Source organism: Penicillium expansum (genome assembly GCF_000769745.1).
Source record: "Penicillium expansum strain MD-8 chromosome Unknown contig146, whole genome shotgun sequence".
Classification (NCBI taxonomy): domain Eukaryota; kingdom Fungi; phylum Ascomycota; class Eurotiomycetes; order Eurotiales; family Aspergillaceae; genus Penicillium; species Penicillium expansum.
This window is the reverse complement of record NW_015971173.1, coordinates 23,022-38,328: the sequence shown is the minus strand read 5'-3', so window position 1 is coordinate 38,328 and position 15,307 is coordinate 23,022. Positions and strand designations below refer to the sequence as shown.

Sequence of the window (15,307 nt, the reverse complement as noted above, 5' to 3'; positions counted from 1 at the left end):
ATTGTACAAGTGGCAATATCTAGATGTCTCTTCTGCGCTTGCGCGCACTTCCCTTGATCTCATCCCCCGGTCCGTTCTTCAGCTTGCGATCCAGAATGATAGTCAAAACATCAAAGGAAAACTCCGGCACTTCAATGCACAGCCTCTTAAAGTCATCCCCAACCTCCTGGCGCAGCACGTGGCTTTGATTCGCCCAGTAAGTCGCCACAGGCTTCCGAATGGTGGTGTCTTTTGCTGGTGTATGAGTGTAAACATAACGAGCATATGAAAGCTCCGCGCTAGGTGAGCTCTGAACCTTATGAATCTTGCCATGGGCAATGCGCTGGAGCGATGGCAGGCCCAGCTTCTCAGCCAGGGTGTAGATGCGCGCATGGCTCAGCAACTCGTCACGGCTTTTGTCTTTGCCCGTTTCCTCAGGTGTTTCCGTTTGAACCACGGTGTAATCACGCGTATATTGGAATTGGAGGAAGCAACTAAAGGCATCGACGTCCTCTTCTGGCAGATTAATGCGTCGCTATTGATCACAGCCGGTTAGTTGTAAGAAATAAATGTGGGAACGGGTATGAAGAAATGAACTCACCGGGCCTGAAGCTTCAAAATATTTAACAAACTCGGCTAGTAGTGGCGCCTCCATCAGGAGGGATTGATGAGCTGTCATGACGGTTTCATTGTCGCCTTTCCCAACGATAATCTCAACGATGGGTGAAGTCAGGAAGCTACAAGTTGTTGTGAGCTGGTGAGTAATGATTGGAATAACGGAAGTTGAACCCATTCCGAGAAAGGAATTGTATCGCAGGTGGGAAAAGAATACTCACTTAAGGAAGTTGAAGCTCGAGTTCTTCTTTGCCGGAGCGGGTGGCTCTGGCTCCGCCTGCACATCTGGAAGTGTCGAATCTTCTTGGGTGGGTTTGGGGTCAGGTTGACTTGTGTCTAGTGTTCCTCCCATCTCTACCTCGGTGGAATTGTGGTTCGCAGTCGCAGTCGCATTCGGTTCTTCAGTTGACTCAGGGGTTTCGCGAGGAACCCGAACATGGGGTGTTTGTGATGTATCCATTGTTCAATCAAATAAGGGTCAATGGATTGATGGTAAGAGATGGTAAGAAGAGGAAGAGAGGGAGAGGGAGAGGGAGATAGTTAGAGAGACAGAGAGACAGAGAGACACCAAACCTCCAGGGGCAGAGAGCTAAGGCGGAGAAGCACAATTTCAGGTACCACAGAAGCTGAGTTGGGTAGTTAGTGATATCTCTCTACTTTGGACTTGATACTTGACCTTGGACCTTGGCTTTTACTTCTGTTTGACATATAATTCTACTCTCCTACATATCACTGATATCCCTGGATACTCCAAGGACAGAACCATTTACCGCATTTACCGCATTGAACCCAAAACAAAAACAAAAACAAAAACAAAAGAACAGATCTCTAAAACCTGAGCTTTTGAAACAAATCTACCATAATGCCATAATTATGGAGGAAGATATGAAAGAACCAGAATCAACCACTGAAGCTGGTCAATACTTGCTCACCACAGACGATGCCGAGCTTTTACAAGAGATTCTCAAACACAATCTCTCACATCAGGGTGGAAAACGGAAATTCAGGTTTCAGGACCTAAAATTCACCCGGCAACTGAGTACCTTTCAAAATCTGGGGACTACTGCCCCTCAGTTCCATGGCTTTTTTGTTCTCTTCTGGATGGGCGTAACCCTGATGCTGTTCAGGCTTGCTGCCAACAATTGGAGAACCTATGGCAGCATATGGGGCAAGAATGAGATTATCCGTCTCATGATGGATAAAGATGTCATGGTCCTCGGGCTGACTGACTTGCTCCTTTGTTGGTCTACGGGGTTCTGCCTGATACTACAACGAGTGGTGCTCAAGGGATACATCCGCTGGAACGGTCTCGGTTGGCTCATTCAGAATGTCGGTCTCAAAAGAATATGCATTTAACCCCGTTACATTACTGACCTATGCAGATCTGGCAAACTACGTACCTTGGAGTCGTTATATGGTGGACATACCATCGCGATTGGCCATGGACACACACTGTCTTTATCGTGTTGCACTGCTTGGCCATGCTGATGAAGCAACACAGCTATGCAGCTTACAATGGCTACTGTATGTTAATTTCCGTTCGGTCATGGGCAGAAGCTAACGACGGCAGTATCGGAAATGTATCGCCAACGAAATATGCTGAAAGCAAGTCTTGGCCAAACCAAAGCCAAAGAAAGAGGACATGCTACTTCTTCCAGAGGAGGGCACTCTTCTGCAGTTGATATAGAACTCAATGCCGAGATCACAGACCTCAAGAAGAAGGACTCTAGTCGGCGCTCTTCTGACCTCCAGAACTATACTCGGTCCCATGAGACCGACCAGCTTATATCTCTTATTGGAACGATCGAGACCGGCGTGCCACTTGAACCGAACCAGGTGAAATCCCTCAGAGAACTGCTCGAACAGGAGATCGAGGTTTTATCGGAGGGATTAAAGGGCCGGTGTTCACTGACCAACAATCACTATCCTCAAAACTTAACAATAGGAAATATCTGCGACTTCATGACATTGCCCACATTGGTCTATGAGCTTGAATACCCGCGGACCAAAAGGATTGACTGGCTCTATGTCGCAGAAAAGACATTGGCCACATTCGGCATCATTGTGGTCATGATAGCAGTCTCTCAGTCGTGGATATACCCGGTGGTAATGGACACGGTGCGTATGAAAGAGGAGGGAATGACCGCGCAGCAGAGACTTCGGGAATTTCCCTGGGTTCTCGGTGACTTGCTTTTCCCGTTCATGATGGAGTATCTACTGGCATTCTACTTGATCTGGGAATGTGTTGTAAGTCTCTTTGGCTACCTGCTACCCTGATTTATTGCTAATTTTCATCTAGCTCAATGCTGTAGCGGAGATCACCATGTTTGCAGATCGAGGGTTCTATTCCGACTGGTGGAACTCGGTTTCGTGGGATCAGTTCGCGCGCGATTGGAACCGTCCTGTCCATAACTTCTTGTTCCGGCATGTATACCATGGCTCCATCAACGAATACCGTTTATCGCGGGTCTCTGCCAGTCTCATCACTTTTCTCTTATCTGCATGTGTACATGAGCTGCTCATGCTGTGCATTTTCCGGCGGCTCCGAGGCTACTTACTGATCCTTCAGATGTCTCAACTACCACTTGTTGCGCTAAGCCGAACTCGGCTGATGCGAGGTCGCCGTTTGTTGGGTAATATCGTCTTTTGGCTGGGCATCTTTACCGGGCCCAGTTTGTTATGTAGCTTGTACCTAATCATCTGATTTACCTGGATACGGTGCCTAGATATCCATAGATAGTCACTCCTTCAAGGATACCTTATGCTTGATATGCTACAGCTCGCAATGACTTGGACACGAGGCCACTCTCCATGAAGATGATAGACATCTGTAAACAACACATCTCAATAGCTAGAGAGCTATATTGCACCTACATATCGTTTATTGTTCATACTCTCGAGACATAAAGATGCGCGTATTTACTTTGCCGGGTTTGATGCGCACGGACCCTTATATTGTATACCCCTCCGCCTTGTATATATATCTTCTCTCCCTCTTTATACTCTCGGGGCTTCCTCCTCTCAAGACACTGTCATATCAACTCTTTCAATCGTATCTAAATGGCATCCAATCCACCAGCCGCCTGCTGCACCACCGGCGTTAAACACGAAGGCGAACCCAAGGGTGAACTTCAACAAATTGGCGATGGTTCATAATTCTGATTCTGTGGGGAGAGACTACAATTTGGCTGACAGTCCTAGTCGAGGTCTACATTTCACGCCCAGAGCGTTCTACCAAGCGTGCCATACTACTGCTCACCGATGTAATTGGCCACCGCTTCATTAATGCACAGCTTATTGCAGACCAGCTAGCGGCAAATAGTTACTTGGTCGTCATGCCAGACCTATTCCACGGTGATCCAGTGCCGTTGAACAACCGCCCCGCTAGCTTCGACGTGATGACCTGGCTAAATGGCCCCCCGGGTCATCTACCAGGCCGTGTGGAACCCGTGGTCCAGGCGATACTAAAGGAAATGAAGTCCAACATGGGCTGCGAGCGGGTCGGTGCTGTCGGATATTGTTTTGGGGTATGTTCAAATCCTCATGCATGTCTTACTCCTGCCCGAGTTGACAAATAAAGGCAAAATATGCCGTTCGGCTGCTCCAGCCAGGTCTCTGTGATGTTGCCTATGTGGCACACCCCAGTTTCATCGACGCAGACGAATTACAAGCGATCCAAGGCCCGCTGTCCATTGCTGCGGCCGGTAAGTTATTATATGATCCGACTACAGCGTCTTAGACTGAATATTGATAGAAACCGACTCAATCTTCCCGGCCTCAAAGCGCCATGAATCCGAGGATATCTTGGCCAAAACTGGCCAGCCGTACCAGATCAACTTGTTCAGTGGCGTTGAGCATGGGTTTGCTGTCCGCGCAGATATCACTAAGCCGACAATCCGCTTTGCCAAAGAGTCTGCATTTTTGCAGGCAGTCGCATGGTTTGATCAGTACCTTTAATCAATCAGAGAGGCAGATATTTTAGCATGGTAACAATAAAACTTTGATTGAAATCCACACTTGGTTAGGTTCGCCTTGAGAAGCGGCAGAGTTACATGTATTGGAGGTGACGAAAAAAGGTATGCAATGCCATAACAATCGGCCAAAGTGAACTGTTGTATTTCTTACATCTTCTCGTGGGTAGCCATAAGGGAACCTAACGTTTGTTAGAAACTGGAATTGCTGCCATACCGAAGAAATTATGAACTTACCAATGAACGTGGTGACCAAACGAGACCGAACTTGACAGATGTCCTCTGGGACCAACCAGATGGTGGCACCCATCTTTCTAGCGATACTGATAGAAAGCTTAGCGTTTGCATATGCCTCTTCGTCGGTCCGACCCGGCGTGACCAAATCGTAATCCACATAGCTGCTCTTCATGCCGTTGAGCACATCAAGGAGGAATATTCCTGATCCAATAGACTTGTCTTTGAAGCTGCGTATCGTGGAAGACTTGCCGCCACTGCTAGACATGTCATTGGCCCAGCGGATCATTTCAGTATCGGTAATTTCGCGTTTGCCAAGCCTCTGGGCCAGCGCAGAGAGTGTGTTGGTGATATCACGGCGCATCAGCTGCCACACCAGTCCGAGAGTGAGGGTTCGTTGGCCATCAGTGATATCAGCGCCCTGAACGCCGACAAGAGAGAAACCATTAAGTTTACCAAGCTCGATCGAATAATTGGTATTTTCAACGGCCTTGAACCGCATCAATTCACCACCAGACGCTGGGGGCTTGTTGACATGTCTCCAATTCACGCTTCCAGGAATGACCTTGTCGTATGCCTGCAACAAAATAGAGCCATCGCGTAGGTCATCGAAGAGGGAGTTGACTGCCGGCTGCACATCCAACGAATTCAACCACAGAGTGAAGACTCTGGCCTCTCGCTCACCCTCAGCGTCAAAGTCTTCAACTTCGAGCTTCTCCTCCTCGGTGATCGGGTCCAGTCCTGGATGGGTATTGAACAGATTGGCGACAAAGGCAAGGTTCAGCTTGGGGTTTCCGGCAACCAATGAGGTTGGGGTCAGGAACTTGCGGCAATCAAGCGAGTCGGCGTTCTGGAGGACCTGCTCAGCCCGCTCAAGCAAGTCTCGAGTTTGGAGAGGGGCGCGCGAGCAAACATCGGGTGCCAATTGATTAAGGAGAACAGTGTAGTTCTCGCCATCCTTGACATCGGTAGAGAAATTTGTCACCCTACATCAGTTAGCCACATGTCTTTCTTTGTTTCTCCATCGGGGTAGGCATACCGTCTGTCCCACTTGGCATTCTTGAGATGGTAGTTGAACCAACGAAGGAGAATCTGCTCTGGGGGCAAGCGCAAGAACTGCTCCAGAGTTTCATCCTCATCCAAAAGCCTATAAAGCTCCGGGTGGAGCTTGATATCAATCTTTCCGAGGAGACCGCGGCGGATGATTTGCCAGATGAGACCCAGGATGAGATGCTCGCGCACTTCAATGATATCCCCGCTTCCAATGTTAACAACTGAGCATCCGATACCCTTGGCAGAGTTGATAACAATGTTATTGTTCTCGGTCATGTGGAAAGCGTTCAACTGTTTGATCTTCTTCCCGGCCTTATTCAGAACACGCTCATCAATGGTGTCTGGTACGCTGTCGTTGATCAACTTTGCCAGGACCAAGCCATCCTTGCACTTATCAAACATCTCAAATGTGTCGGTGGGGAAAGGTAGGAGGTTGCCAACGTCCGCATCACCCGCTAGGACGGCATTGATGTGTCGCGTGAACTCGGTTCGTTCGTCTTCGTTGATGGTATGTGTGACATTGGAAGACGATCCCTGGACATGGATTCGTCCACCCACACTGCCCTTGGAAACATGCCGAGATGCTCCGGTACCAGCGCCGGCCCCTTGAATTACGGCCGCGGGAGTAGTCGCTGCGCGGGCACCTTCAGTGGGTGCTGTCCGAAGTTTCGAAACGAGCTGCGGTATCGTTAATACCAGCGAAATGAGAGAGGAAAGCGGGGGAGTTGTATTACATCAACATAATCTTCGAGTTCCACGCGCCGGGAGCTATCAAGTTCCACATCCTTCAAAGCTGCACGCACTACATCATACGGCTGACGTTCTGATTGCTGGGCAGCTTTGATCGCGGTGGATTCATCAAGGTAACCACGGTCTTCCACATCCAATCTGTTGAATGCATCCTGGAGCGAAAAGATCTCGCCTTGATCAAGCTGCGGAAAACGCCTACAGTAATCATAATGGTCAGCATATGGTTGCATTGAATGGCGAGGAAACGTACTTCTGAAGCTTGAGGGCGTTCATCTTGTCCGAGTCACAACCCTGGGGCAAAATAGGTGGGGTAATCACCCAGGGAAAGGCTGGGTTTCGACAAAGAAGGAGGAAGTAGTGTTTACGCTCTGAATAGATCAATTGTCAAGAGGTAAGGAAAGCAAATGATCAGAAGAAATCCGATCCGTGCTAAAAAGGTGGGCAGTGCAGGGTGAAAGGCAGCCAGGTATACACGAACCGAGAGGGGGGGGGGATGAGCCACGCCGTAATGAAAGTATGTTGTACTCCGTACTCCGTACTTGGTTGACGATACAGAGTACATCACGCTAGAGGTATTGTTGTATGGATGCATAAGTATCATGTCAGTATTGCCGTGTTCTTGTATTATCGTATTCGGGAAATTTTTCGAATGACGTCGACGCTTTACATCTACATTTGTAGTACGGAGAACTCTGTATGTATTTTATTATTATTATTTTTTGTAATTTTCGTAATCGTTTTCATATAAAATCCCTTCTGACTTTCAAATATCTCATCTGCCTAGTTTGCTTATTTTCTCTTTCTATGCTCCGTTCTAGGCCCATTCTCCATTGACCGAGGTAAGCCATACATATACGCTGAATTTGATACACACGAGTCCACGGGTTATATACCTACATTTATGGAGGACATGTATCTAGTTCATATTAGAGATATATAACTACAAAGCTAAGAACGAACAAATATGTTGATATATATCCATGGATGTACAGATGTATATATATACCGGGGGACCACTTGTGGACGGGTATAACGTGATAGACGTAATCGCATACCTAAAAATGCCGAGATTACATCATTTCCGATCTCCAAACATTGGAAAACGTGCATTGCAACTCCCTCTTATCGGAATTTTGACTTTTGGACACGTCTCTATTTCTTATTTCTCTTTACCTTTATTTTCAACTTGTCTATCTTTTGTATCACCCACCCTTCCACTGTTCTCAATCCAGCTACTCACGTTGGTTCGGTTCGCTGCCTTCCGGCGGGCGCTCCTCCCCATGGCGGGTGCCGAGCAAAAGTCGTTCTTAGGGACACTCACTCCATGGAGTACATCAAGAAGTGCAACCCCAACACTGCAGCCTGGTGATCACCAAAACCCAGATGTCCTGCAGCGATCGCAAGGGGAGGACCACACGGTGACCCACATGCATCGATTAAGCATGCGACGCTATCCTCCCGATTGCCCTCCATTGAAAGTTAGGTGGTTCTATGCGGTGGACTCGCCCAAACGGAAACCATCCATTGTAGGACAGAAGAAGGTGGATGAAAAGCCCTTGCCATCACCCAAGAAATTCATACCTTTCCCAGGGAAAGACTCCCAGTCCATCGAAACGACGTTTCAGAAACTCTCAGACATCGAAGATGCCCGCCAACAAAACCAGCCAGATGACACCGACAGCGAACCTGTATTGAACACAGTTCCCGTGAATGAGGACTTTCTTTTCAATGTTGATGTGGAACAACGAGAGTTGAGTCCTACATATTGGATTGGCCCTGTATATGAAGTCCGTCGTGGAACGTGGTTCATTCAGGATGGATCTAGCCTAAAACCATGTGAAGAAAATCTTGCTACCCAGCTTGAAGAGGGCTATATCAAATTGTGTCCGTGGAGGTCCCAGCCATCAGAACAGAATTCACAAACAAACGAAGAAGATAGATCTGGTCAGACCAAAAGCGTGCCAATCAACACCCATGAGCCAGGTCCCAAATCCCATCAATCAACCAACCCGAGCTCTCCTCCACGTGACACAGGGAATAATTTCAACAGCTCTAGTGCAGTGGAGCCTCAGCAGTATCGTCTCTTTGGCGCTTACATGAATAGGATAGTCGGTTATCAAGATTCCACGACGGCCTGGCTGATGAACGATGATTTCATGTCACGTTTCAGTACTTCGGTGTATCAAAAGCTAGGGGGTGTCCCGGGGACGAAGTTGGTTCGCGGGTTCGAGCCTAAGAAACCAAAAGAGACACCAGAATCAAAGGGTCCCAAACAAAAACCACTGGGCGAATCCACACTGGACAGAGGTTTGAATGATGTCTTAAAAGAAAAGACAGAAAAAGCCACAGATACCCTCAAGTCAGCCTCCGCTGATGGATTTGAGAACTACGAAAGTAGACCGAAATCAACATTAGAACGCCAAATGTCATCCCTTGCAGGCGAGCCGCAAAATCCAGCTGACCTTGAAGAACAGGCTCGTAGGCAGGAGGAACAGGAAATGGAAGAGTCGAGGGAACTGGACGGCGCGGACAGAGACCGTGAGGTCGATCATCTAGTTCTTGTCACCCATGGAATTGGCCAGCGACTCGGTTTACGACTGGAAAGCATCAATTTCATACATGATGTAAATGTGCTCCGCAAAACTCTGAAAACTGTCTACAGAGGTTCGCCTGACCTCCAAGCGTTGAACTCAGCGCTCCCAGACAACGATAAAAATTGCCGTGTTCAAGTGCTTCCTGTGTGAGACTGATTCCTTTGCTCGGCATTTCTTTTTGCTAATTGTAGCAGGTGCTGGCGTCATCTTCTAGACTTTCCTTACCGGGGAGTTCGACAGAACAGAAAAGAACTGGATCTCACTGATGCAGACGTTCTCGAGGATGATGCATACCCCAGCCTGTCCGATATAACGCTGGAAAGTGTACCTGCCGTTCGAAACCTCATTTCAGATTTGGCTATGGATGTACTTCTTTACCAAAGCGGGTATTGTGAACACATCTCCAATATTGTCATCCAAGAATGCAATCGAATTGTCCGGCTGTACCGGAAGCAAAATCCCTCTTTCAAGGGGTCGGTCAGTCTCTGCGGCCATTCACTTGGAAGCGCGATTCTATTTGATATCTTGTGTCACCAGCCGGGAATCAATACCGGACCGAATGGTGCCTCTAAGGGAATGGCCCAAGAGAGCGACGGCTCAACCCCCAAGAGTTCAAGTGCGTTTGATTTTGACTGCGAAGAGTTTTTTTGTCTGGGATCCCCCATTGCACTCTTTCAAATGCTCAAGGGCAAGACGGTTGGTGGATACTCTGCCGTGGATCCCCGAAATCGCAAAAATGCGCTGGATGTCGAGATTGACTTGGACTCGCATGGTCCTGGACACGCGCTCAGCGACAGTCCAGGTATCATCTCAAGGCCGAAGTGTCGAGATCTCTACAACATCTTCCACCCTTCTGATCCGGTGAGCTACCGGGTTGAGCCCTTGATATCTCCAGCGATGGCAACCCTGAAACCCCAGCCTCTACCCTCGGTGAAGAAAAGCCTATGGACGACCTCGGGTCAGAGTCTATCTATTCTCGGTAGCCGCATGGGCCAAAGTGTGGGATCTCTGTGGACAAATTTCACCACGGGTGTCGCAAGCAGTTTGTTGAATCGCAGCTTGGGTCTGAATGGCGATGACGCCTCATCGGCTGCTCGCACTTCTGGGAAACCAGGTGATGGATCAACCCACAGACAGCCACAGTCAGGCTCAATCCAGCATGGATCCGATGGATCCGATGATCACTATCAGACATTGATTGAATCTGATCTGGAAACTCTTTACGATGGTTTTCAAAAACGCAGGAGCGTTCATCACGGCGAGAGTCCGGATCCCGCCGCCGACACTAACCGGGACCGGAGGCTGAGATTTGAGGACGCTAAAGTGCGTGCCTTGAATGCAAACGGCCGTGTGGACTACAGCATCCAAGAGTAAGACCCTATCCCCAGCATTGTGGAGCCTTATTAATAGGAATTTAGGGGAGCCTTCGATATTTCATTAATAGCTAGCATTGCCAGTCATCTCACCTATTGGGGAGATGAGGATGTCAATCACTTTATGCTTTCCCAGATGCTTTCTAGAGGACAGAGGCATAAGAAAAAACAAAGACATAGATGAAACAATTACAAAAATACACTACACTATCTCAAGAGTCTTGAGTACGATGTACTTTAGATAGATGCCCTAGGGGACCGGGGCTGCCCACCTGGGCAGGTGCCCAGGGAAATACTTAGTAAGCAATTAGTAAGTGGACATGTAGCCAAAGTGGGACTAGCGTCCAGGGGCTTTTCGGCTAAGCATTAGGTAATATGACATCCTCCTACAAAACCTTTCGTTTTTCTTTCAGCTCCTTCTTCCTTACTATGTCCATTTCTCATCATGACCATTCAACTTCGAAAGGTTGACAAGCTCTCGGAGTGTACTCCTTTTCCTAGAGTCCATCTATGAATTTCTTCTTAATGCGGTTGAAAATTTATGACTCGGATTCTATGGAAGTGAGCGCCGATGTCATGATGAAAACCACACCTGTTCATCCCCTGTAGAGCTCTTCCCCCCCCATATCCTTCTCTCAACCGCAATCTCTTTACATCTGGCATGAAGCGCATGCTCTTTGAATGCTCAGATTCACTCGGATAGCGGAGATCAACTCCTTTCTGTTAGCTTTAGATTCCTTGCTATATAGCTCATGCTTGTAAGGAAATCATGATCGGATACATTTAAAAAAATACCCATTGAACTATATTTTGAATCCTACTACCGTATTCTTCGTACAATTCATATAATATGTGTTGCATGAAGTTCAAATTGTTCTTTTCTTGTACCGAGATACCGAGTACGAGTACGCGGTACGCACTGGCCAACGGTGTACGCCAAGTATTTCCCAAGGTTCCTACTATTTTCTTGTTCTTGTTTAATATTGTTCCATGTCAAATTGTCTCAGATCTACAAGGTCACATTTGATGGACATGGAGGGTTGACTATAATTACTCTGGCAACCCTCCAACTCCTCCAGGGTATCCTAGCACAATGAGTCGCCTCAGTGATGATGCAGACTCCCAAGTCATTTCAGCATCTCCATCCAGCAAAGACCACTCTACCCCCCCGACGCAAGACCCCATCTCGAATACAGCGATTTCAAAGGAACTCATCAACGTTACCCTCAATTTTCTCTCGACCTCTACCAATGAGACCCTCCTTGGGGTCTTTGCGCTTCTTGCACTCGTCACCTACATTATCCTGGGGAGAATCGGGTTGCTTCTAATTGGAGTGGCTGTGGGAGTTGTCCTGCACGCGTCCTGGGAGGGATCGGATAACGAACACCTAGACGAAGCGTCACACGCGCAAAAGTCCAACAGGCGTAGAGAACTTGCGCTGGAAGTCTCCAACAGGCTTTTGGACTGGCCGAAGCGGGCTGGTGCTTCAGACCTCCAAGAGGAAGACAATGGTGCTACAAGTACGCTTGAAGATATTTCGTCAGCAGAATTGGAATATGCGACCTTCCAACCGGCCACCGCTATCGCGTTGAGAACACTTACCGATGCAGTCATTAATAGCTATGTCAAGTAAGTATCCTTCATCTATACCTCCTTCTCCCAATTGTGAAACAAGTAGCTTATTCACCAAATAAAGACACTGGTATGAGCCACTTTTACCATCCGAATCAAGTTTTCCAGGCTCCTGTCGAAGAATTTTGACTCATTTCATTACATCGATCTCCTCGCATCTGTCGCGGAAACGAACAGAGGACACATTCTTGCAATTTCTCACCAACTCCTCATCGATCGTCATTGTGTTCTTGAATGAACTTGCAGCAGCATTCACCGCTGCGGGCTCCTCCCCGGTGGAAGCCCAAAAAACGGTGGATCAGTACCTTGAACAATTTCCGGATAGCAGCCTAGCGAATATCATATCTGAGAAACAACAAAAGAAGAAACTTAGCATGATTGCGGATGACATATTATCGAATTTCTTGGATGCCAAGGCCTACAATTGTCCGGCAGTACGCGACTTCCTCCGTGAGGTCTTTGCAGGAGTGATATTAGGGTCCACTGTTACCAGTCTTGCCCGTCCCGAATTTATCAATGAATGGATTATCTATCTCCTGCAGGGTGGCGAATCTGAAATCATGCACGCTATCGACGCAGGCGTTGAAGGTGCACGGAACCAGGGCATCAGTGCTTCTAGGCCCTCAGAGGACCCAAAGGCAGACTCTGTGAAAACCACACAGAGAGAGTCAATACATGTGGCAAGGGCTACAGAGGAAGAAGCAGTTCTAGAGGTGAAACGTCTAAGCGCTATGATTGCATCTCACGATACGCAGAGCTCAGAGTCAGAACGGCCACCCAAAAACGAACAAATTGATGAAAATTACCCTTTGAAGGCTGATTTGGCTTCAAAGACGACCCATGAAAACGAATACCACGAAGGGCAGGGACCAGTCTCTGATATGAAATTATTTGCAAGCCCAAAATTATCCGAAGACTCTTCTGTGTCACCTTTGATTCTTCATGGGGCACAAGTGTTGGTAGATGACGACGGAGCGAGGGATGAAAAAGGGCAGGTCAAGTCGCGACCCATGTGGGATTATCTACTACAGATCGAACCAGCATCAACACGCTCGACTGGATGGATGGTGTTTCGCAAATATTCGGACTTCCAGTCTCTTCACGAGATGCTGGGAACCGTTTCACGATTGAATCAAATTTCAAGTTTCTCCGAGCGTCACCCCATACTGCCCACCTGGAAGGGCAAAACTCGACAAGCTCTTGCTCGGGAGCTTGAGCGGTATTTACAAGATGCCATGAAGCACGAGTCACTTGCCGACACTGATCGAATGCGCCGATTTTTGGAGAAGGACGCAGGTTCTTCCACTGAACCCAGCGGCCCTAACAAACCGGTATTCTCTTTCCCTAGTCAAGCTGCGTTTGAAAACATGGGCAAGGGTATGCTGGGTGCATTGACCAATGCGCCCAAGGGAGTGGCAGGGGGCGGTAAAGCCGTCTTTGAAGGAATGACGGGGGTATTCGGAGGCACCGCCAACAGCAAGAAACCGGCCGTTACTACTGATCAGTTTCAACCCAAAGTTGATGACTCCAGTCGCACCAGTTTGTCGCAGTCACGATCCAGCTTCGGAGATCGTACCAGCGTAAACGACGAATATGTTCAGTCACCTGTGGTGTATCCTAGAGACTCCCTGGAAATACAAAGAGGGGAAATCTCTAAGTCGCCTTCGATCGACAGTACCAGAGAGTTGTTTGGGAGTGAGCAAGCTGCATGGACCACAGAGATCCCACCCTCTAAAATCTCGCTTGATATCGGTGATCATACTACAGAACCTGACATCCAAGCAACGGAGAATATTGATCAAACCTCATCACATCGCCGATCAGAGACTGGGCAGAGTATTGATCAACCCCGAAAGCAGGGGAATCCCATCACAGCTGATGAGACGCAAATAGCAGTAGAGCTGATCTTTGCGGTTATCAATGAGTTGTACACCTTGTCATCTGCGTGGAACATACGCCGGACCCTTTTGAATGCTGCGAAATCGTATATTCTACGTCCCGGGAGCCCGACATTGGAAACTATCCGTACTCTGTTGCAAGCTTCCATGATAGAAGGCCACACTTCGGACGACGCCCTAGGGGATTACCTTGTCAAGCTTCGTGAGAACGCGCTTCCGACGGAGGAGGAACTTAAAGTCTGGCCACCTCCACCCAGTGAGGAGGAGAAGATCCGGTTACGGGATACCGCACGTAAACTATTTGTGCAGCGGGGAATCCCACAGGCCTTAACAAGTGTTATGGGGACGGCTGCTAGTCGAGAAGCGCTAGAGAAGATCTTTGATAGTCTTCAAGTTGAGAGTGTCGCTCGAGGATTTGTCTTCTCAATTCTCTTACAGGGCCTTAGGGTATTGACTCTCTAATTTTCAATGAATTATATTGAATTTGGAATTTAAATGAAAGCCCACAAGTAGGAACTACCTAGGTATCAAATGATGGATGATGGATGATGGATAATGGACATGATGGCGCATATAGAGTTGGGCTTCACGTGATGACGTGTTTCGCGTTTCGCGTTCGTGTTTGGACCTGCATAACTTCCCACTTTCTTACTCTTCTATAACTCCTCTCAAACCAGATTCCCAAGATCATCACTCAGTTATGTCTTCCAGGAAACGCTCATCTGAGTCAGGCGCTCAGCTTGACAATAGCGTGCGCCCCAAAAAGGCCAAGGTCAATGCTACATCGGAAGCCAAAACCGACTCTAACGGAGACCGTTATTGGGAAATATCGAAGATGCGTCGCGTGACTATATCTTCTTTCCGTGGGAAAACTCAGGTGAATGTCAGAGAATACTATGAAAAGGACGGGCAGGAGTTGCCAGGGAAAAAGGTCAGTTGATCAGTGAGTTTGCCTAAGCCGGGCTAATATTCATTCCCAATACAGGGGATCTCAATGCCCGTGGATCAATTCGCTGCCATTGTCTCCATTCTACCTGAGATCGAGCAGGCATTGAAAGAAAATGGGGAAACTCTGCCTCGGCCTATCTACTCCGCAGAGGGAGGCCCGTCTGATCAAGGAGAGCAAGGACAGGCCCATTCGGACAACCAAAGTCCATCAAAGCAGAATATTGAGGCAACAAGTGATGAGGAGAGTGAAGGATAACCGC

The 15,307-nt window shown here is 48.1% G+C and overlaps 6 protein-coding genes across 6 annotated transcripts; 4 read left to right on the top strand and 2 right to left on the bottom strand.

The window, feature by feature from the left end:
• Positions 1-19: 19 nt before the first annotated feature.
• On the bottom strand, positions 20-1,054 carry PEX2_045350 (uncharacterized protein; the record flags this gene model as incomplete). The annotated part of the gene is made up of 3 exons (XM_016741810.1): positions 20-514; positions 581-716; positions 816-1,054. The coding sequence occupies 3 exons, from the start codon at positions 1,052-1,054 to the stop codon at positions 20-22; spliced, it is 870 nt and encodes a 289-aa protein (XP_016603273.1).
• A 413-nt stretch (positions 1,055-1,467) lies between these two features.
• On the top strand, positions 1,468-4,551 carry PEX2_045340 (Sterol O-acyltransferase, ACAT/DAG/ARE types; the record flags this gene model as incomplete). Its single annotated transcript, XM_016741809.1, has 7 exons — positions 1,468-1,923; positions 1,977-2,118; positions 2,165-2,841; positions 2,894-3,266; positions 3,796-4,121; positions 4,175-4,298; positions 4,349-4,551. 7 exons carry the CDS (start codon positions 1,468-1,470, stop codon positions 4,549-4,551), a joined length of 2,301 nt encoding a protein of 766 aa, XP_016603272.1.
• Positions 4,552-4,715: 164 nt separating this feature from the next.
• On the bottom strand, positions 4,716-6,875 carry sac6 (fimbrin; the record flags this gene model as incomplete). The annotated part of the gene is made up of 5 exons (XM_016741808.1): positions 4,716-4,747; positions 4,803-5,785; positions 5,839-6,530; positions 6,587-6,797; positions 6,853-6,875. The coding sequence occupies 5 exons, from the start codon at positions 6,873-6,875 to the stop codon at positions 4,716-4,718; spliced, it is 1,941 nt and encodes a 646-aa protein (XP_016603271.1).
• Positions 6,876-7,882: 1,007 nt separating this feature from the next.
• PEX2_045320 (DDHD family phospholipase) lies at positions 7,883-10,570 on the top strand (the record flags this gene model as incomplete). The annotated part of the gene is made up of 2 exons (XM_016741807.1): positions 7,883-9,342; positions 9,391-10,570. 2 exons carry the CDS (start codon positions 7,883-7,885, stop codon positions 10,568-10,570), a joined length of 2,640 nt encoding a protein of 879 aa, XP_016603270.1.
• Positions 10,571-11,662: 1,092 nt separating this feature from the next.
• Positions 11,663-14,561, top strand: PEX2_045310 (uncharacterized protein; the record flags this gene model as incomplete). Its single annotated transcript, XM_016741806.1, has 2 exons — positions 11,663-12,198; positions 12,266-14,561. The coding sequence occupies 2 exons, from the start codon at positions 11,663-11,665 to the stop codon at positions 14,559-14,561; spliced, it is 2,832 nt and encodes a 943-aa protein (XP_016603269.1).
• Positions 14,562-14,799: 238 nt separating this feature from the next.
• PEX2_045300 (transcriptional coactivator p15/PC4 family protein) lies at positions 14,800-15,303 on the top strand (the record flags this gene model as incomplete). The annotated part of the gene is made up of 2 exons (XM_016741805.1): positions 14,800-15,030; positions 15,085-15,303. 2 exons carry the CDS (start codon positions 14,800-14,802, stop codon positions 15,301-15,303), a joined length of 450 nt encoding a protein of 149 aa, XP_016603268.1.
• Positions 15,304-15,307: the final 4 nt, after the last annotated feature.